At 42.7% G+C, this 22,292-nt stretch overlaps 1 protein-coding gene across 4 annotated transcripts in view; it reads right to left on the bottom strand.

Annotated features, from left to right (window-relative positions):
• Positions 1-498: 498 nt before the first annotated feature.
• PPP2R2C (protein phosphatase 2 regulatory subunit Bgamma) overlaps positions 499-22,292 on the bottom strand; it is a 42,514-nt gene continuing 20,720 nt past the window's right edge. For all 4 annotated transcript variants that reach the window (XM_088660838.1, XM_088660837.1, XM_060279036.2 and 1 more), the window contains 8 exons: positions 19,568-19,665; positions 17,712-17,877; positions 15,751-15,863; positions 12,435-12,612; positions 9,925-10,089; positions 6,877-7,046; positions 4,374-4,465; positions 499-3,085 (listed from right to left, as the gene is read on the bottom strand). In XM_088660838.1, coding sequence (XP_088516964.1) covers positions 2,794-3,085; positions 4,374-4,465; positions 6,877-7,046; positions 9,925-10,089; positions 12,435-12,612; positions 15,751-15,863; positions 17,712-17,877; positions 19,568-19,665 — 1,274 coding nt within the window. In that variant the 3' untranslated portion in view covers positions 499-2,793. The remainder of the gene's footprint in view (positions 3,086-4,373; positions 4,466-6,876; positions 7,047-9,924; positions 10,090-12,434; positions 12,613-15,750; positions 15,864-17,711; positions 17,878-19,567; positions 19,666-22,292) is intronic.

Raw genomic sequence — 22,292 nt, 5'->3', positions numbered from 1 at the left:
GTGCAGTAGCCCAGACTATGTTCAATAATGGACTACTATAGAGGCCTGCACCCCTCCCTCCTTATTGCCTTCAAGTATGAACTAATGGGTACATCCCTCCTGCTCTGTGTGAACTTCTTGAATATACCAAAAGGAAACCCACAATTATAGGGCAACTCCACAGATTTGGATAGCAGTGTGGCAACGCCCAGCATTTTAAATTGTGCTTCAAGAAATACGGCGCCCATCCTTTACTCAAAACCATTTCTGCCACTTTCCAAGTGGAAGGATTGGGGGGGGGGTTCGTTCAGCTGGTGGGGACAGATGAGAGGAACCTGGTGGAGAGCATAATCTACTAAATTTGGAACTTCTCTGTTGCTTACATGCTTCTGAATAGAATTGGGTTGATCTTGTTGTTAAATGTACATTTCAAGTGCTTTGAAAACAATAATTGAATCAAAGGTGCAATTATTTGATTTAAAGGAGCAACTGCTGGAGTAGAATTAAGCACAGCTCAGCTTTTTAAAGAAAGTGTTTATTGAAAAAGCCAGTATCAACATATTTATATATATGTTCCAACAAGTCAGCTAATTTGTGCAACATAAGAATACAGCCATGAAGCTTTCCAACGAACTGGATTTATCAACTGTATCATTATTTACCTTCTTAAGTTCAAAACCAAAGCAAAAAGATGTTCTTCGTGGATTTGGAATGAGCGACATTCATTTCTTACATTCACAAAATTAGATTATAATGGTGATATCGGAGACCCAGATCACTACTGTCTTGAGTTTAGTTCCTCCTTTCTAACAGAAAACTTTGTATTAATGTGGCCTGAAAACCCATTTTATGTAGTTAGAAAGATTTTATATAATCCCTGCATAAACCAGTTCGGTAGTTGATAAATAAGATTATAGAATTGAAACTGGGGGAAAGAGTGTGAAAAACAATTGCATCATTGGTTACTGCCAGACAGTGCCCCCGCCACACACACACACCCCAAAATACCATTTTTAGACAAAATTCCAGTGTGCAGTTAGCATTTTAAAAATTACTCGGATTAATGAATAAAGCCAAAAGGGTTTTTTTTTATAGAAAAAAACGTGATTATTTGGCTTTAACAAGAATTCTATACAGTATTCATATTCCTAAAAGTTTTTGCAAGAAGACCGGATTGTTCAAATTTCAATTAGAATACAGTGTACGTAAATACTGCCAGTGTCTCGTAGAGTATGTAGTAGCTTTATAAACAAACATTCATTCCCAGGTAAAATGACTGTATACATTTCATACTGTGTGTGGATTATTGAAATTGATGCTTCTGTACACAATGTCCAGCATCAAGATAGAAAATGGCAGGTGTCCTTCATTTCATGTAGTGTTAACAAAGCTTCTGATTAAAATCACTGTGTCACAGAATCCGCTTGGATTCACTTTCTCCCCTTCTCTTTCCTCGCCCCCCCCTCCAAATCAAAGTGCAAAGGCATGCAAGTTTCTTTATGACGCCCCCCCTCCCCATTTATCGAAAGGTCTATGCAGAATAGTGCAAAATTAATTAACAGCAGGGGGATCTTGAGAAAGGCAGCCTGGCCAGTTAGGTGATTGTGCTTTCCTCCATTTCAGTCAGGCCAAGAAATAACTTGGAGATGGTTGACATGAGACAACTCACTCTTGCAGGTGTCATTGAGCATGCTGTATGTTTTTAAATCTCCACATTTCGTGTCCAAGGGGCTTGCATTGCCAATTCAGCGAGTTCTGGTAGGAAGAGCCGAGTTCTGTCGGAAGAGTGCTTTAAATGGCTGCATTGTGACATTAATTGTGACAGCCATTTATTCGTTTTGCTTATCCTGAGGCGAGCTAGTGCCTGTCCTCCTTACCCTTTTACTTTATTAACTTTCAGAGTGAAACCTGCTTGCAGATGGAACAATGACAAATATTTTGAAGTGTCATTAGATAGCTGTTATCATTATATTCCACCCACCTTACTCAGATTGAGCGGGAAATAGGTCTCCTTAAAGAATAATTGCCAGTCCCTCCATAAACCTACGCTGGTATTGGATAGTGGAGAAGAGCTACGGATTGAAAGAGTCATGCCGCAGTTTTGCTTGACAGGCTGTAGGTGCTCCTCTGCTTTGTGTCCTTAATGGTGCCACCCCCTTAGCTGATACCTTAGGATAGTGCCAACCATGCGGTCCTTAGTCTAAAAGCCGCCTTATCTACCTTTGACCTCCGTGGCATCTTTTTCTGCTTGCATATGTGCTGTTAGATGCTCTGGCCCAACCAGAGGCTTCTTGCAAGGTTTTCTTATGCCCCAGATTCTGGCTTAAGGCATATTTGAGGCCATTTCTGTGCTTCAGTAACGTCTTGCTCTTGGAACTACAACTGTGTTAGTGGGCTAACGTAAAAAAGTAAAAACTGGGATTAAACCCCTCCCGCACAAGGGGGGCTACCTTAAAATAAATAAATCATGGAGGACCTTGTACTATGTAGGTGTCTGATTCTTGTGGGCAGTTTTTTTTAGAATCAATATAAAATCATTGGTGATGAGTAGGACACAGGGCCCTTCTTAACATAATTTATTTTGAAATGTATCTTCAGCAATTGCAATAAATTAAAACATTGAGTGGTTGTCTCAAGGGGTGGTAGGGGTAGTTGAAAGGGCAAATCCATCTCCATCACACCTGCAGACACTTAATGGGGAGTAAGACCCATTGAATTCAGTGGTGTTTACTTCCAAGTAAAAGGATTAGCATCACATCTCAAAACAGCGACCACACCTGTCACCTCTTGGACGGCTGTTTACAAAGAGGAATCCTAGTGCATTTCAGAGTTCATTTTGTCCTGGAATATGTACAGATTGTTTGTAGCTGCGATAGCAATGATGTTTTCTGTTGGGTGCCATGCCGTGTGCAGAATCTTCTTGGTAAAGTCCAAACTGTCTACACTGATGTCATCTTTCCTTCTTTTGCCTCCAACACACACCCGCCGAGGTTTGAGAATTGCTCGCGGTTTGCTGCTCTCTCGGGAGGCCTCCAATGTGACATCACGCTTAGTGTTCCGGTCAAACATTCGGAAGAAATTGTTATATGCTCCTGTCATGATGACACTGCAGAGGAAGGGAAACGGGGAAGACATTACGAGCAAAGTGCACAACCCAGTGGGGAAAGCCTCTGCACAGGAGCCATTGAAATCAGTGTTGGGATTATTTTTAAGATCATTTGAAGATGGTTTTCATTGTTTTATCCATGTTTGTTTCCCTTAGCTCCTTTGGGAAGGCAGGGTGGGGGATATAAAATCAATAACTATATGAATAGATAAAGTGTGGAGTGTTCTTGCTTCGCAGCGCCACTCTGCTTCCCCCCCACTGAAGGGAGCAGCAATATATTTCAGACTTTCCAAACATCTCTTAGAGCAAGAAATATTCCTCTTCATGTTCTACGGTAGTACAGGCATCCCCAAACCTCGGCCCTCCAGATGTTTTGGACTACAATTCCCATCATCCCTGACCACTGGTCCTGTTAGTTAGGGATCATGGGAATTGTAGGCCAAAACATCTGGAGGGCCACGGTTTGGGGATGCCTGTTTTAAGATATCTTTATTGTCATTGTCCCCTTGCGGGAACAACGAAATTACTCGGTTGCTACATCCACTCAGATAAAGCATTCTGCATAATCCAAAATTACAAAACCTAATTAAAAACAGTAAATATAATACAAAATAACAAGTGAAATAAGATGACTTCAAAGTCCAGGCTTTCCATTTAAGGCCAAAATCGCTCTAGAGAAGAAACTGTTCCTGAGACGGCTCGTTCTTGCCTGCATTGTTCTATATCTCCGTCCCGATGGCAGGAGCTCAAAGAAATGGTGACCAGGGTGCGTTGGATCTCTTGATATGTCTAGCACTTTTCTATGGCACCTGGTGGTGTAGATTTGTTCTAAGGTGGTGAGTGAGCAGCCAATAATGCTCTCTGCTGTTTTAATAATTCTACACAGCCCTGCCCTATCCTGAGAAGTACAGCTTCCGTACCATACACATAAACCGTACTTGAGCACGCTCTGTATGGCACAGTGAAAGAAGGCAAGCAGCAGCTTTTGTGGAAGATGGTTTTTCCTTAAAATTCTCAAAAAAATACAGTCTCTGCTGCGCCTTCTTCACAAGCCCCTTTGTGTTAACACTCCAGGACAGATCCTCCTGTAACTCAATGCCTAGAAATCTAAACGTCGTTACCCTCTCCACACAAATTCCGTCAATCAAAAGTGGCTGGACCTTGTTCTTCTGTCTCCTAAAGTCCACCACAAGCTCCTTTGTAGCTAGAATGGTGTTCTTGACTGGCTCCTCTCATCTTACCAAAGTAGTATTGTATGGTAAACAAGACAGTTGGGTGGCTATATTACCTGTCAGATCCATTCCACGCACATTCAAACTTGTCAAAGATGCAATCATTTTCATAAAGGGAACACAGTTTGCTTCTAAGGTAGTCATGAACCTGTTTTGTGAGCAAAAAGCAGCTTTGTTATTTCAAGGTTAGACCTTTTATTTTTCCATTTGCCCTCAAAGAACATCAGTGCCAACAACTCTTGGTGGAATCAGCTTTTTAAATGTTACCCGTAAACAAGCATTGATAATAAAATTAAGAGAACATCCACATTGAAGTAACTTTCTTGATGGATCATGTTAAGAGATCCAAACATCTCTCAACCTTCTTTGGCCCCACTATTAGGAATTACATTTGCTTTCATTCAGCTTTGGTCTTCCGGGCTGGATGCAGCCCTGAACTGGAGCATTATATTCTTAGGGCCTGGGGATTAACTGCATAAGAATGTTTGTTGCAAGTCCCACTTCTAAATAAATAAATAGTGAACGTGAAGAAGACTCTTCCTTACCTACCGTGATCCTCTGACACTTCTACATGTCTGCTCAGAAGGAGGGCCCATTGAGTTCAATGGGGCTTGCTCCCAGGCAATTGATAGGGTTATCTTAGTTTTAGAGACTGTGAGCTTATTTCTGTTTTGAAGCAATGGCCCTAGCAGCAAACCTGACATTTCTGCTTTATTTTGTTAAGTTCCTAGCTGTGCTATTGCTAATGCCAGACAAGCTTTTCTCTTCAACATTTAAAATGAATTTCTTTTAAAAGCAACGAGGACACATTTTGGATAATTTTTAAAGACTCTTCATAGATTTACAGGCCTAAATTAATATTTTAATCTTTGAACCAACTTTCCATTATTTGTGGGAAAATTGTACATAACTTAAACATCCCATATCTTTTCTGAACTATATTTAATTCATTTGGGATATGGCACTAATTTCCCTGAAAGAGACAGTAAGCTGAATTATGTAGGTCAATGTCCTTGCCACCCCTGCTTCAGAGGTGAAATTAGAAGAGGCTTGTGCTCAGTTTCAGTGTAATGGCACAACCCTATACTCCTGTTAGGTGGGGTTTACTCCTAGGAAAGTGGCTACAGGATTTCAGCCCAAATTCCTAGGGAAATGGGCAATGTGAAGTGCAGCTTTCACTGCAGTTTGCTGGTGCCTATCTCAATAGCCATGTTCTCCCACACAAATGCTCGCAATAGCAGCTAGCTCTCTACTTGTCTGCACTTACACTTGTTGCATCCCTAGAAAGCACGGGTCCAAGCAGTTTTCCATTTGCCCTGCTGCTTTCCCTGGGAAAACCTGCTCTTTACTGCTGAATCAGAACAAACAGGAAACCCAACGGATGTTTTCTCCACATCAGTAGTAAAGAGCAGGTTTCCTGCAAGGAGAAGTGGTAGGATGAACAAAAGTGTGGACGAGCCCAAAGCCCCGACTGCTTGCATTGTTCTCAAAGAGCTTCTATATATTTCAAGCCTTAATGGCATGTTTCCAGGCTTGGCTTAACAGAAGAGAGACTGAACTAAGTTTGCATCCCTGGGAGCTGAAGGACATCACAGGTGCAGTTTAAACAACAACGAAAGAGGCATTTTTCTTGTTTAGTTGCTTAGTCGTGTCCGACTCTTCATGACCCCATGGACCAGAGCACGCCAGCCACTCCTGTCTTCCACTGCCTCCCGCAGTTTGTTTATAGACTCACGTTGGTAGCTTCAAGAACACTGTCCAACCATCTCGTCCTCTGTCATCCCCTTCTCCTTGTGCCCTCAATCTTTCCCAACATCAGGGTCTTTTCTAGGGAGTCTTCTCTTCTCATGAGGTGGCCAAAGTATTGGAGCCTCACCTTCAGGATCTGTCCCTCTTCTTGATGTCTTCTGCTTCTGTTAGGTCCTTTCCACTTTTGTCCTTTATTATGGATATCTTTGTACGAAATTTTCCTTTTGTATCTCCAATTTTCTTGAACAGATCTCTGGTTTTTCCCTTTCTGTTGTTTTCCTCTATTTCTCTGCATTGCTCGTTGAAGAAGGCCCTCTTGTCTCTCCTTGCTATTTTTTTGAAATCTGCATTCAATTTCCTGTATCTTTCACTATTAGGTTTAGGATTTAAAAAGATAGTATTGGATATATGTTGGAGTTTAATAACAGGAACATTCACAACTCTTACCCATGTTCCAGAGTACTCACTTGCCTCTTGCATGGGAGTGATGGGAAAATTGCAAAATCTGTCAATTAGCTTTCCTTCTCAGTGGCGCTGAATCATTATAAATTATTTATGTCACCCACTTCTGTTTGTTTGATGGTTTCTATAGCAGTTGTAGCTACTTACTTTTAAGTAATGTCAGAAACAGCACTAACTTTTGGCCCTGGAAAAGTTTGCTGCTACCACATCCCTTCCTTTAAAAATATTCTCTTATGTGTCAAAGGTAATCCAGTCTCCTCTGTCTATTGCAGAGTTTGAAAAGATTTTATTCTAGACTGCCATTTATTATTAGACCATCATGGTCTAATAAAACCAACAAACACGTACCTGGTATATCTCTACTGGCACTGTTTCCATGTTCAGATCCCAAACCTTGACAGTGAGGTAATCTCTTGCTAGCATATATCGCCCACTGTGGCTAAATTTGACATCAGAAACAGAAGAAATAATTTCGGAGAAAAATGAGCGGCTACTGGGGTCTTCAGGCTCTTCAAAAACTGATGAGGTGAAAAAGAGAGAAAAATGTGCCTATTAAGAAGTACACATCGCTTATTTTGTCATGGCATTTTCAAATTGTAATCAGAATATTACATTGTAATTTCTTATCTGATTTTTAAAATCTGTTATCCACCATGAATTTCTAAAGAAAAAGGCACGATTAAGGTATTTTTGAAAGGTATTTTAATAGCTGGCTCAAATAACAAATACAGTTATGCTAACTCAAAACAAGACATATATGTATAGGATTGTCCTGTTAATGTAAAACTGACTTAATGTTTAAAATGCTAACATTTCACACAGTGGCTCCAAGGTACCTAGTCACTGCCTAGGTTCTGGTTTTTTACTACTTATTTCTTTCATTGTAAAATAACTCAAAGCAGTTTACAAAACGATAAATCATTAAAATCAGGGGTGGGGGAGAACCCTACTTTAAAACATACAAAAGTTAAAATATCAAAACAGATTAAAATTACCCCAACATTCTAAGCATCTGCTTAGGCTTGTCTAGACAAGAATGTTTTTAGCAGGCACTGAAAAGAGTTCAGTGAAGGCGCCAGCTTGGTATCAATAGGCAGGGAGTTCCACAGTGTAGAGGTGCTGCCATTAAACAAGTACTTAACAAAGGCAGAAAGTGCCATTTTCACCAGTCAAATTGGTCAAGTGGGTACATGCAGGGCCGGTGCGTCCATTTAGGCGAACTAGGCCACTGCCTAGAGCACCAAAATGGAGGGGGCGCTAGCTGAGCAGGCATTATAGTCTGTGAGCAGGCGGGAGGCGGTACAGCCCGGCGGAGCGCGAGTTCGGCGTTCCTGCCTGCCGCGCCGCGCCCTCCAGCTTCCTGTTGCGCCCTCTAGCTGCCTGCTGCGCTTGGCCTTGCCGGAGGGCGCGACGGGGAGCTGGAGGGAGGACGCGGCGCGGCAGGCGGAACGCCAAACTCGCGCTCCGCTGGGCTGTGCCGCCTGCCGCCGCGCCGCGGGCTCCCTCCAGTTTCCCGTTGCGCTCTCTAGCTGCCCGCCGCACAAGGCCTTGCCGGAGGGCGCGGCGGGAAGCTGGAGGGCGTGGCGCGCGGGCGGCAACTCCGAGCTCGCACTCCGCCGGGTGCTTTCTTGTTTTGTGATTATGGCTTTCCTGGCTACAGTTCCTCTCCCCTCTTTTTGTCACCATGCACACACAAAGCTTAATTTGCAAGAATGCTGCCAAAAATCTGGAGACATTGTAGGAGTACATTCATGTACTGTGATTGTAATTAGTCAGGAAGGAGGTTGAGCATGAGACACCAAATTGCTATGATGTCTATTTTTTCACTCTGAGGGAATACTTCTTTTAGTCACCCTTTGGACTATTGCATACAGTTCTTTGGTTAACAGCTGTGCTTAGTAAAGGTTAAACAATGGAAAAAGTTGGATTTCCGTTCTCCCTTGTTCCTGCAACTGCCAAGAAACAGAACTCAGGTATTTGCATTTATTTTATACAATATGTTTATAATTCATGAGTAAAAATTTTTCAAGGTAGTAAGACAAAACTGTTTTCCTTCCTTAGAAATCTGTATCTTTTGTGGATCACTAAGACACAGTAACATAAACGATGTTGAAGTGCTTCACCTTTCTCTGCTTTCAAAAGGCAGATTTTCCCGTAGGGTAGGTGCAAAGGTCTGGAAGTTAGGCCTCTAGTTTAGAATTCTAATACTGTCTCTATATTTACTTCAGCTTTACTTTTGACATAGTCTATATTTGTATCATAGGTTTCTCTGAACCAGTATGATGATGTAAAATGGTGTATCCTGTTGGGGTCTAAAATTAGGCACAAAAATATATTATGAATTGATTAGTGATTTTGCTTTGCTTGTGAAGAGAATGTGAGGTGTGGAAACACAGGTGGATCAAGGTAATGTTTTAATTGGAATAGTTTTTGGATTGCAAAAAGAAGCAGGATGACTAAAAATAAGTCCCCCCCATCTGTTTAAAATGTGTAAAATTGTAAATATGTAGTTGTTCTTTAAAAAATACTAGATCAGTATTAAATTTAGGCGCCCTGTGTTTGATATATGATTGGCCGGGGGGGGGGGCGCCAGAGGGTGATCTCACCTAGGGCGCAAAAAACCCTAGCACCGGCGCTGGGTACATGTGAGGGAAAGCAATCTTGTAGGTAAACTGACCCAAGTTGTTAAGGGCTTTATACACTAATAGTAGCACCTTGAAGTTGGCCCAGTAGCAAACTGGCAGCCAGTGGAGATGACACAGGTGTGATATACTGGAGAGGCCTCACTCGTGTCAGCAGTTGTGCTGCAGCATTCTGCACTCACTGCAGCCTCCAGATCAAGCGCTAGGGAAGCCCCACATAGAACGCATTCCAGGAACCCCAGTCTTGAAGTAACCAGCACATGGGCTACTGTGACAAGGCTTTCCTGGTCCAGGAATGGCCATAGCTACTCAAAGCAGCTGCCGATGGAGCTGGACCCAGAAACACTCCCAAACTGCAAACCTGCTCCTTCAGTGGGAGTACAACCCGATCCAGGGTAGGCAACAAGCCAATTTCTTGGAAGCGGGAGCTACTCACCCACCGTGCCTCCCATCATGCCAGGATTCAAGGTCAGCTTGTTGTTCCTCGTCCATTTCACCCCTGGGTTGCTTGAACTGAGCGTGATTCAACTCCCACTCCCACTCCCACTTATCATGCTGAGAACAGTCTCACCTATAGCCAATGCAGGATTTAACCCTGTCCTCCTGCCCCAGTGATGTTGGTGGGGAGGATGGTTATGGCGCTTATTTGTGAGCCATCTGTACTTCTAATGAGCGCATAAACAATAACCTCCCCATTCAAGTCTGCCATATCAGACGTCAACATTTTTAATGAAGATGTCACTCGGTAACTTACGTTTAAAATGCTTGTCGCAGAGTGCTGATGCCCTCATATCACAAAGTCTCAAAGACCCTTTGCTACTGCTGTAAACGAAGAGATTGCAGTGGTGAGGATGGAATTCAGATGCAGTAATAACTTCTGTCAAATCCTCCATGTTGGCTGGCTTTATATCTACAATGTCTGAGTGGAAATATTTAGCAAGGAACATGTTCAGAGACCAAACTGTTATTCGCTACCATCTTTCATGTATGTTACATTCATGATTTCTCACTGAAAACACTACTGAATTACAGCTAGGAAGCTAAAAATACATATTATTAGCTAATCATATCAGCTATGTACATTTTATTAGTCAAAACCACTTGTTCTGCTAAGCTGTTGAGGATGCAATTGATGCAGTTATGGGACTGACAGTGAAATCTGAGAGTGAAAAAATCTCCATTAAAACCTGTGAAAAAGAGGAGGAAAAACTCTTTGATGCATCAAGTACTGCCATGGCAACCAGGCTGAAATGCACCCCTCCAATGTTCAGATAAATATGATTTTGTCTGTGAAGTAGTGATCCAAGTTCTTGTTTGGGGATTTTGAAGTCCAAAGAACTCCTGGGCTGATTCAGACTCGGCTCACAATCAGCACGAACCTCCTACCACTGCCGTAGGCGCCAGCACTCATCCCATTATTTCCTGATACCTGCCATTATCTGTGCGTGACAATGAGAAGAACTATCGTTGCACTTTGTCATAACCTTTTGCTACTGCTTTATGAGTTTCAACATCCTTGAGAAATGTTCTTTTTCAAACATTATGGGTCCTTAATAAGGCCACATCAGCAACCTATTTTGTATTTTTGTAGTGCTTGGTTGTTCTCTATGCCTTTGGATGCCTCTTAAGATATTGCCACCAAATTCAACTCAGGGGTTGCCAGAGTGGAGGCCATGATTTTTGCTGATGCTTGGACACCAGGCACCATTTTGAATCAAGATGGCAGACCAAAATGTGAGTTTGGTGGGACTTCAGCTGTTTTCTACCACAGCATATGTTTGGCCTTCTCTCTATATCTTACCTTCCAAGTCCCAGACTGCAGAATCCGGGACCGGCAGCCGTGTGACGCCGGAAGTTGCGTCGACGTAACTTCCGGTGTCGCTTTGCCCTTCTATGGGCACCAAAAATGGCCGCCGCCGGCTTCGAAAGTCGCTTGTACGCATGTCAGGAAGTGTGTCAACACAACTTACGGTGTCGCTCCGCCCATCTATGGGCACCAAAAATGGCCATCGCCGACACCGGAAGTCGCGTCTATGCACTTCCGGACATGCGTAGATGCGACTTTTGACGCCACCGGCGGCCATTTTTTGTGCCCATAGAAGGGCTAATCGGAAAGAAAAAAATGGCCGCCGGCAGGAGAAAATAACGGAGAAAAACTAAGTGATACGGGGGACCACCGGGAAAAGGTAAGTAAAAACGGGGGTTTCCCGGGGAAAACAGGTACTTGGCAGCTATGCTCTATATCATCATCAAACTTGGAACAAGGGTTCCCAAGGTAATGTGGCAGACTTTGTCACTGACCCTGGGTGTCATTTTGAATCAAGATGGTGGACCAAAACGTCATTTTGGCATGACTGCCCTTTTTTAAAAAAAATACAGGGTCAGCCGCCTCTTGAGATATTACCCACTGCTAGCTAAATTCTGGGGAAAATGGAATGGGGTTGCCTGAGATTGCCGTGTGTGTGTGTGTGTGTGTGTGTCACAATAAGCAGTGCCATGAGGCGTATTGAGACCGTTGCCTCAGTGGCAGGCTCCTGGGGTGGCACTGCCACCGTCTCATGACTTTGGGCACCTGCCAGTTACCAAGGCAGGGCATTTCCCACCTCCTGTTCCTCCATTGCCGTGGCTGTGCTCCGCCACAATGGCCTGCTGTGCTGTCCTGGAGGCAGCAGGGGGTTATGGCCATGGTTGGGCAGCAGAGGAGCAGGAGGAGGACGCGGGCACCTATTTGTGGCAAGCAGAGAGCGCCTGGTGGTGGCAGGGGGCAAAAATCAAGAGGTGGGGGGCAGGGCAAAACCTCGAGCTGGCCCTGACAATAGGGTTAGTAGTGGAAAAGACTTGATATCTCATTGTACTTTCCAGCAGAGAGTGGATATTCAGGTGGGGTCAGGGGTGCCAACTGGGGAGCAGGGAGCTAAAGACCCCCCAAATTTTCAAGGATGAGGCCAGCCCCCCCCCATAAAATTTCACGGCAGCTGTGCGCACACACCGTGTGGTGCACTTGTGTGTGTGAGTGACGTCAGCATGCCCTGTGGCATGTGTACACGGGGTCCACACGTGGCACGGCCCTGCCCCCCTCAATCACGGGGTGAGGGGGGCGTGCTTGAGTGGGGTGGTAAGGCAGAAGTCTCCAGGCATCATCACTATTGGCTTGTTTCCTTAGTACATTAGTTACAAACTAGTCAGAGAATGAGATGTCTGAAATGCATTGAAACATAAAACTGTAGTAGCTGACTAGTGCGAGTAAACCACGAGAAAGGATACTGAAGCTTCGATCTGTAATTCCTAAATGCCAGAGATTAATCCTAAGATCATCTGCCGACATGTATGTCTCACAGTCACTGTTGACAGAAATTGAATTGACATGATAGGTGTGGCCGTTAGCAAAAATTCTTCTGGGGCTGACTTCTACCATCAAGTCTGTGGGTTTCAGTACAGGCACCTACATAAGAAAGTAATGAATAAATGTGTTTTAAACAACATTTCAAACTTGGAGCTGTTCATAGATTTGTGAATTGTGAGTAGAACTTGGTATATTTTAAAACAGCACTACATACGTCACTATTTGAGAACTTCTCAAAACATACATACAAAACAATATTACACAATACAATTTTTAAAAAATCCAAGTATGAACATGCATTTGAATCATAATGCCAATTGTATTAACTGGTAGCTTGCTCAAATGAACAAGTCACCTTGACAAACCTTTACATTTGGTTTAAGGATTCTCACTTGGATCCCCCCCCCCACACTGCAGTAGTAAACAACTTGATGGGATATAGATACTCGCATATTCCTCAGTTAATGAGTAAATTACTATGTCGTATATTGGCTACCTACTACATTGCAACATAAGATAACAATTTCTTGAGTAATGCAATAAATACTGTACTATGTCTGTTTCTTACAGGAATATGACGACACCTGCTAGTCAAATTAGTGGAAAGCAGCTGCTGAAATCTTAATTCTGTAAAAACTTTTCTCAGCTGTCGGTAGGGAATGTTAGAGAAATATCACTGAATTTGATGGCACTTTTTAAATGGCAACATATCATTGAGGGGAGTGGTTTTTATTAAGGTCATTAATCACTTCCTTATCCTGGGATAAACTGAATTTTCTAATTCGCTGATTAAAACTAGGTGGAACCCCAAGCATAGCCACATACTCTGTAGAAACTGAATACATATTCATTTTGCTCTGGCAGATCTTCGCCCACCCCCCACCCCGCAATCTCACTTGTTCATGCCAGCGCTTCTTTGGGAGTCTTGAGTTGCCCATTTCATTCAATCTGCACCAATACTGGATCAGCCTGCTATAACTCCTGATTCAGTAGAGGGCTCTCAAAGCTGCTGGCGTATCCAGGATAAAAGCAAGTAATTTTCTCAAGAACCCTTTCTGAAGTATTTCCAATGAAGTAACACTTGGACCCAAATACCTTTGAGCAACTGCTTTTCCTACAAATATGTTTTAGAACAGACTCCACCAATCAGCTGCGTTTAGAAATAAAAGCTGTTAACATCCATTGTCTAGTTCTGCATACCGTCATTTTGACTGCTTATATAAAAGAGCTACACTGCTCAACAGCAGAGACCTCCACGGTGCACTTATGCTTTCTGTGTCCTTTCTCAAAAACAACTATATTGGTTTTCGAGTAATCAATGCTAAGATGTTCTTTATTGCAAAGAGCTTAGTTAACATGCGTCACAATCCTATCTAATTGACAGACAGCAGAACTACATACCCTATTTTTCCGTGTATTAGACGAGGTTTTTTGACTCAAGCATCATGTAAAAAAACTGGGGTCATCCAATACACGAATCGTGGCATAGAGGGGGAGAAGCGTTGCACTTGCCAGCCAGCCAGTTGGCGGGAGCGCAACTTCCTCCGATGCCACTGTGTGTGGGAAACAATTTAGGGAGTGTTTCCTGCCCGCAGCTGCATGGGGGGAGAAGCTGAACAACTTTAGGCCATCTCCCCTCATTTTCTTAAAATTGAGTCCCCCAAAATAGGGGGGGGGTCTTATACATGGGGGCGTCTTATAGACGGAAAAGTACGGTAACTAGTGTACATAAAGATTGGAATCGTGCTTGTTTTAAGGGGAGGGGGATAATTAATCAGAAATGCATCCTTGCTGGACTCCCTGACAAATATTTTTATCTTCCGTAAGATGTCCATTTAAACCCACTAATATATGGGTCACATTATTCTGATGGTGTTTTTGAATTAACCAAAGCTATTTTCCGTCAAAATTGGTACTAACAAGCTTCTCCCAAAGGCAGGACCTGTGTTCTGAGTTGAAAGCTGTGGTCAGGTCTATAAAGGCTGGAAACAATTTTTTAATATTATTAGCTGGCTCAGAAGGTATCTGGAGAACAGTTTAGAAGGTACATTTGGCAGGTAATTGGTCTGTTGTCACCTTTGTAAAAGACTGGAACAACAACAGTGGATGACTAGCCTGGAATTAAAATGCCTGTTGAGTTGATGTAACCCTGTTCCAAAGGCAGGTCAAGAATAAGGGAATAGACATTTGAAGGTTCTCCAAAACCCTGTAAAGGTAAAGGTAAAGGTACCCCTGACCATTAGGTCCAGTCACGGATGACTCTGGGGTTGCAGCACTCATCTCGCTCTATAGGCCAAGGGAGCTGGCGTTTGTCCGCAGACAGTTTCCGGGTCATGTGGCCAGCATGACTAAGCCACTTCTGGAGAACCAGAGCAGCGCACAGAAACGCCTTTTACCTTCCCGCCGGAGCGGTACCTATTTATCTACTTGCACTTGACATGCTTTCAGACTGCTAAGTGGGCAGGAGCTGGGACCAAACAACGGGAGCTCACCCCGTCCCAGGGATTCGAACCGCCAACCTTCTGATCAGCAAGCCCTAGGCTCTGTGGTTTAGGCCACAGCGCCACCCACATCCCTTCCAAAACCCTTACTACAATGCAAAAACTATTCATGTGGGGAAATTTAGGCCTCCTTTATGGTTCTCCCTTCACCCTCTCCTACAGCCACAAGTTTTCAAAACTTGGCTTCATTACTTAGGGTCTGCCACAAACTTTTCCAGTCTTTCATGTAAAATGCCAGCTTCCTTTGAATGTCCCAATTTTGCTTCCCCCCATTTCTACGCTTCTTATCATAGCATATGGCTGATGGGTAAGTGTCTTTGTTTACTCTCCAAACATTGGTTATGTATGGGCTTAAAATAGACTTATAGACCATCTCCTGTTAATTTTTTATAACCCTTCATCTTCCAGGCATGGGTGCCTAAAATGGTGCTTAAGATGTAAGTTTTACTAATAGAACAGACCAAATTGCCTGGTCCATCTCTGTGTCTGTAGAGGCACCCCAATTAGGCTTTAGACACTGCGAATGGTAACATCCAGGGGCTACTGGGAACCATGAGAAATTTGACACCCTTAGTTCCCAGCTTCCCTGGCCGCTGTTGCACATTCAAATGTCTATTCACATGTTGTTGTGTTGCATTTCAAGTGTTTTTGATTGTTTGAAGCTACACAGCACAGAAAACATTAGAGCATCACGAGTTGTTCTTTCAATGAAGAAAACATCTCTCCAACTACTCACCTGAAGTGATGTCACCGTAGAAAGATCTTTAAGCTTCCCCTCTTCATCCTTTAAATTGTACCCCTCGGGTTTCTTATCTCGTTCAGTGATCTTCCACAGTTTAATAGTTTTATCTTTTAAGAAAAGACATCAGCACTGTTATGAGAAGTAATACTGTCACGATTTTCTTAATAATAACAACAACAATAATAACAATAATTTATTATTTATACCCCGCCCATCTGGCTCGGTTTCCCCAGCCACTCTGGGCAACTCCCAACAAAATATTAAAATACAATAATTAATCAAATATTAAAAGCTTCCCTAAACCACTGTATAAGAACTGTTTGTTCTACAAAAGGAACAACATGCAGATTGTATGTATTAGTTTAGACACATGGACTGCTGCTCCCCACACAGCAGAAGGCACCTCTCAATGGAATTTGGGGAGGGGGGCATGATTCATTCTTCCCCTGTGCTTTCCCCAGATCTGCTCCAGATGGTTCCCCATGTCTTCCATCTTTTAATATTACACACACTGTTAATGTAGTCAATTGTGCTGTTTGACAAACTATTTATTCATTCATTCTCTCCTTAATTTTTGTTTATCATTTCCCAAATTATTTGGTATAACCAATGTAGCCACTATTAGGAAATAGGAAGAGATTATACAATTTATTTCTGCACAGTCATTTTGTGACTGGCTCAATTGCCATATTGTGACTGGTTCTGCCCATGTGCCAATATTTTAATAGCTGGCCTCAGTAATTTTCAATGAGCCCCAGGGTTCTAAATTTTGAAAATTGTGACCTAGGGCAGGCATCCCCAAACTGCGGCCCTCCAGATGTTTTGGCCTACAACTCCCATGATCCCTAGCTAAGAGGACCAGTGGTCAGGGATGATGGGAATTGTAGTCCAAAACATCTGGAGGGCCGAAGTTTGGGGGTGCCTGACCTAGGGCAACTGTTCCTGCACCTCTTATCAGCAGCGAACATTTCTAAGCACTTCTTCCTGTCTTAAGATTCTCACTTTATATAAAATAGATCCCAAGTTAATCTACACACTTTTGATCCGTTCCCTTGCCTCACCCTTAGCCTGAACATGTGCTGGCTCAAACTGGGAATGGGAGCAGGCCAGGTGCACAAGACTCACCTCCAGTGTCCCTGGGAGTGGAGACTCCTCTTTAGACCTTGGTGCTATACAGTGGAACCTCGGTTTTCGAACGTAATCCCTTCCGGAAGTCCATTCGACTTCCGAAACATTCAAAAAATGAGGATCAGCAAGTTTAATGGGGGAAATTGAGAAACATGCCTCGGAAGCCGTTTTATTTCTAAGGCGCATTTGAAAACGGAAGCATTCACTTCCAGGTTTTTGGCATTCAGCTTCCGAAACGTTCGGCAGCCAAGACATTTGAAAACCGAGGTTTGACTGTACGTGCAAAGGTCTGACTGATGACATCTGTTATTGTGGCAAGCGGCTTCCATGTTCCCGGCTCAAACTCACACATGTTTCAGTGAGTGCTTGAATGAGCTCTTCTTTAATTTGGGGAGGGGCACTGCCTACTGAGTTCATGAAAAGAGGGGAGGTAACTCCCCACCATCCCTAGCCATTCACCATTCTGCCTGGAGGTGATGGGACTTGGGAGTCCAAGAGCAGCTGGAGGCCCATAGGTTCCTCATCCCGGGCTTAAATAACCCATCATTTTTATGTTATGTTACATGGGTGAATGTGCATCAAAATGGAACATTATAGGGTGCCTAACAGTATGGGGAAAAGATGGCTCTACAGGTACATGAGGGCTGCCTGCCCACCTTTACTCCCAGAAAGTGACGACACATCATAACCTGCTACCACTTCCAGGGTTCCTTTTTACACTAAAAATGTATATTTAAAATTAGGTGTAATTCATCAAATTTTCAGCTGATGCCAATCTGCTAGAGACAAAGAAAAACTGTGAATCCTGTACTGTTCTGCTGTCTTACCATTTGTGGACAGAAGAGAGTGGGCTGCATTCTGCTGCGGCAGCCACTTTATCTTGTTTATTTTTTCCTCTATTTCCAAACTCTTCAGATAGTCAAACTCGGGTTCATGACTCTGGAAGGTGCTGTAAACATTGTATTCACCTTGGCTATAAGGCTCATTTTTGCTCTGCGAAAAACATAGGACAAACAAAAAATGAACTGTTGACCTCAGAGCTTATCTGATCTTTCAAGTTGACTTGATCCAAATAAACCATATGTTCAATGGCAACCAAGAAGGAAGAGAGCCTGTATACTTACTATTACAGCAACAGGTTGGGCCATGGTTTTCGCTGGGCATCTGCTTTCAGAACACAGGGTTTCCATTTAGTTCTGATAGCCACTGCTAGATCTGCCCTCCATGACGTTATCTAATAATTTCTTTTTAATCTAAACTAGTGACCAACTCCCCTTGTGGAATTACTGCAAGGTAATTTGTTATGTGGAAAAGTACAGGTTGGCATTCAGCTACGCTGTACTCAAAGCAGACCCACTGAAACCAATGAGCATGACTAAGTTATGTGTATTCTGAGTAAAACTTAGTTGAATATCACCCACTTTCTTGTCTGTTCTCAACCTATTGCAAATCAATTTATTTGCACAAAGCTTCTACAAGAGGAGAAAATTCCTCTTTCCACCATTGTGAATGTTGCCTTGCAGCATCACCTAGCGGCACCATGGAGTATTACTGCTTTATTATCTACAATATTATTGTAGTAATAAAGGTAAAGGTAAAGGGGCCCCTGACCATCAGGTCCAGTCGTGTCCGACTCTGGGGTTGCGGCGCTCATCTCGCTCTATAGGCCCAGGGAGCCGGCGTTTGTCCACAGGCAGCTTCTGGGTCATGTGGCCAGCATGACAAAGCTGCTTCTGGCAAACCAGAGCAGCACACGGAAATGCTGTTTACCTTCCCGCCGGAGCGGTCCCCATTTATCTACTTGCACTTTGACATGCTTTCGAACTGCTAGGTTGGCAGGAGCTGGGACCGAGCAACGGAAACTCACCCCGTTCCAGGGATTCGAACCGCCGACCTTCTGATCGGCAAGCCCTAGACTCTGTGGTTTAACCCACAGCACCACCTGGGTCCCTATTGTAGTAATATCTACAGTATTACTGCAATATCATCTCACTTTGAGAGGACAAACCAAATTTTAAAAATACAAGGCACCAATCCCTTCCAAGCCTCAGCTTCACTGTTTCTAAACCTAGGGCCCAACTTAGTTTTTCTTTCCAACCATCACAAAATCTTTTGGGAAAGTTTCGATTTGAACCACAAATAAGAACCTTTACATGTAACCATTACATTATCAACCATGCATTCGAGCATGACAAAAATAGCCAGTGTGCAATTAAAATAAGCCCAGAACAGTCACATCTATTGTCCTGCAAACAACAGGGGAATAGCAGCTACTGCATCATGATGTTTTGAAAAAATATTCACAGGGTGCTTGCAGTCAGCAGCTTAATTTGCAAACAGGTTCTTGGCAAAGAGGGTTTTTGTAGATATCGGATTTTTGTAAACGTGTGTGTGTGTGCAGATGAGCTGGCATTTTGCTGCCAGTGACATCGTGAAGATGCTGCAAAAAATAACTTGCAAAAATAAGGAGCACCAATGCCACAATAAACACTTCTGGGCAGGCGTCCAGAGCTAGAGTAGCTTTGGAGAATGCTATATCAGCCTTTTGTGTGTGCACAGGGCCTGTGGATCAGGATATGGAAGCTAATAGTACGGTCAAACAGAGGGTGGGGTTATTTGCTGTTGAATACTGTAGTGAGAGACATTCCTTCAACAATCAGAGCACCTTTTAAAAAATTCATACCTCTGGCTCCCTTTGGAATATAACAACTCTACCTCCTTTATCCCCTGTTGCCAGCAACTCTCCAGTGTGGTTGAACTCAACAGTTGAAATAATGTCAGCTGTGAAAGAAAAAGCAGAAAAAATCAAATTACAGAAAAAAACTGCCCATCCACAATACCAAATATTTCACAATGAGTTACTTGGTTTTTTTTCTTTTTCTTTTCTTGAACCCCACCTTCATTCCACCACAAGAGAACTTTAGCATTTAAGAGTCACATAATTATAGACCTGGTGGGGACCTCAAATGCCATCTAGTCCAACCCCCTGCCAGTGCAGGAAATCCACAACAGCACACCTGATTGATGGCTATTTGACCTTTATGTAAAAGCCTCTAGTGAAGAAAAGCCCACCACCTTTCAATCATCTGTTCCATTTTGAACAGCTCACACTATCATGCAGGTCTTCATGGAGTTCTGTCGGGAAGTAATGCTTTTTGTCAATTAATCCATTGATTCAGGTGATATCCTCTGGAGCAACAGATAACATATTTGCTCCAACCTCTATGTATTTGTAGTATGCCAAGTATTTGAAGATGGCTCTCCTATTACCTCCTAATTGTTGGCATCTATCTTGAGAGACAATGGAGTACATCTCTGGGGGTCAAACCGTTTCATTCTAAATACAGTATATTCAATTATTTCAGCCTCTCTTTATAGGACCTTGCCATATTTGTCACCATTTGGACACATTCCAGTTTGCAGCATATCCTTCTTTAACTACGGTGCCCAGGAGGAGGCACAGTATTCTAGGTGAGGTCTGACCAAAGCGGAATAGAGTGGTACTTACTATGATCTATAATTCTGTTAATGGAGCCTAGAATTGCTTAAACCTTTTAAGCCACCAGATCACACAGCTGATTCATGTTTAGCTTGTTGTTTTCTAAAACACTGACATCCTTTTGACATGTGCTGCTGAGAAGCCAGGTGTCACCCATCTAGAAACCAGTTCATTAAATACAGGCCACTAAATGGTAACAGGAACCAAACCACCAAAATACTCCTCCATATTAAGCTCCTCAACTATTCAGAGCACTAAAAAGGTCAAATATTTTCACTCACTTGCTATGAATACTCTAGCTATAGGGGAATAATTTTAATCTATTTGTAACTGATGGAGAATATTTTATATGCTATACAACACAAGAACAGTGCAAATTATTCTGAAATTAATTATCTGAATAGTATTCCACATTCACTTAATTGCACAGCCACTTTCATTATTCTTTATCGTTTCTGACACCCATTGGCACAACCCCCAATGATCCTTGGGAGTAATTGGATCAGGAGGAGGTGAACTTCTGATGAAGCACATTAAGAGATGATGGTTATAAAACAGCTTGCACCCAGATGCTGACATGACATCACCAAAAGCTAATTAGCACATCTAAATTCATATGATCATGATTTCAATATTAAAGAAATATGTACACCTAAAATGAGCAGTGGAATAATGGCAAAAACATCAAACACAGCTACTTTGCATTTATTAAAATACTTCTAATTAATTTTCCCAACTCTGAACAATAAAACTTCAAACTACATGTGTCCTGCACAAAGAAATAAACATAATCATTCTCAAGCACAGCAAAATACTTATACTGTAAACTGTTAAAGAGATCATATTGAAGAAGGTTATCATGCCAACGAGGACACTGAGAGTGAGGACAAATGATCACTAAAGTTGACAATAACTAATAAACTGAAACTAGGTGTCCTGAAACCTACATCTTTGTATTTCACTCCATGCCTTCTTACATTGCTGAGTCAGTTTTTCATCAAATGCTAGTGGCCATATTCAGGAGCAACATCTGTGGGTAGACTGCTCACATCCTTCCAATTGAGCACTATTTCCATGAGCACTACTACCATTAATTTGAATATTTGATCCTTGTATGTCAGCGTAGTATGAGTTCCAGCTTGGAAAGAAGTGTTAAGGCAAGATCTTTCTCTGCTTGTATAGCAATGGTATCAATGGCATCCTAGGCTATTTGTTTTCTGGATTGCTGGACAATAAAGGGGCTGCTTTTATGGATTAGTGAAGTATTTTATTACTATTGTTTGACACTTTACAGGCCAATGGGATCAGTAAAATAAATAATAAACATTCTCAAAACGTATGTTTCCGATGCTACAAACAGAGTCACTTTTGCTAATATGGACTGTGTCAAACCACCAGCTACAGCAAACTTCAGGAAGCAGTAGAGCAGCTATGATGGGCGTCCGTGGATGACAGGATCAGTGCTCCACCACCTTTGTGTGGGCCTGTGGAAACAACTCAGTAACAGTCGCATGAGACCCTGGCAACTTGGATGGCGATAAGATTAATGACAACATCATACCATCACCGTAGCATTTTGAAAAGATGCCAAAAAACAGGAAGAGAAGAACGATCGTGGCACACTGGATATGAAATTATAAGGACTGTTAAAGTTTCAAATGAATGTACCAGAAAGGCAGAGGTCCCAGTTACACTGATGGTAGTAATCCACAGTCTACTTCTTAAATGGATTAGCCTATATAAGTAATGAAACTTATGTGAAATATAGGAGATTTCACCCTCCTGGTCCAGGTTCTGATCAATATAAAAGCTGTTCAAGTCATAATTTTCTCCATCTCTCTATTTGCTATCTCTCCAGCTCTGCTTCAAATTCTTTCAGCCACCTGATGGCCACAGGACCCTGGCTCAC

The sequence above is a fragment of the Zootoca vivipara genome, chromosome Z1, assembly GCF_965207765.1.
Source record: "Zootoca vivipara chromosome Z1, rZooViv2.hap1.1, whole genome shotgun sequence".
Taxonomy (NCBI): Eukaryota; Metazoa; Chordata; class Lepidosauria; order Squamata; family Lacertidae; genus Zootoca; species Zootoca vivipara.
Note: the sequence above shows the minus strand (reverse complement) of the source record. Positions and strands in the feature narration are given on the sequence as shown.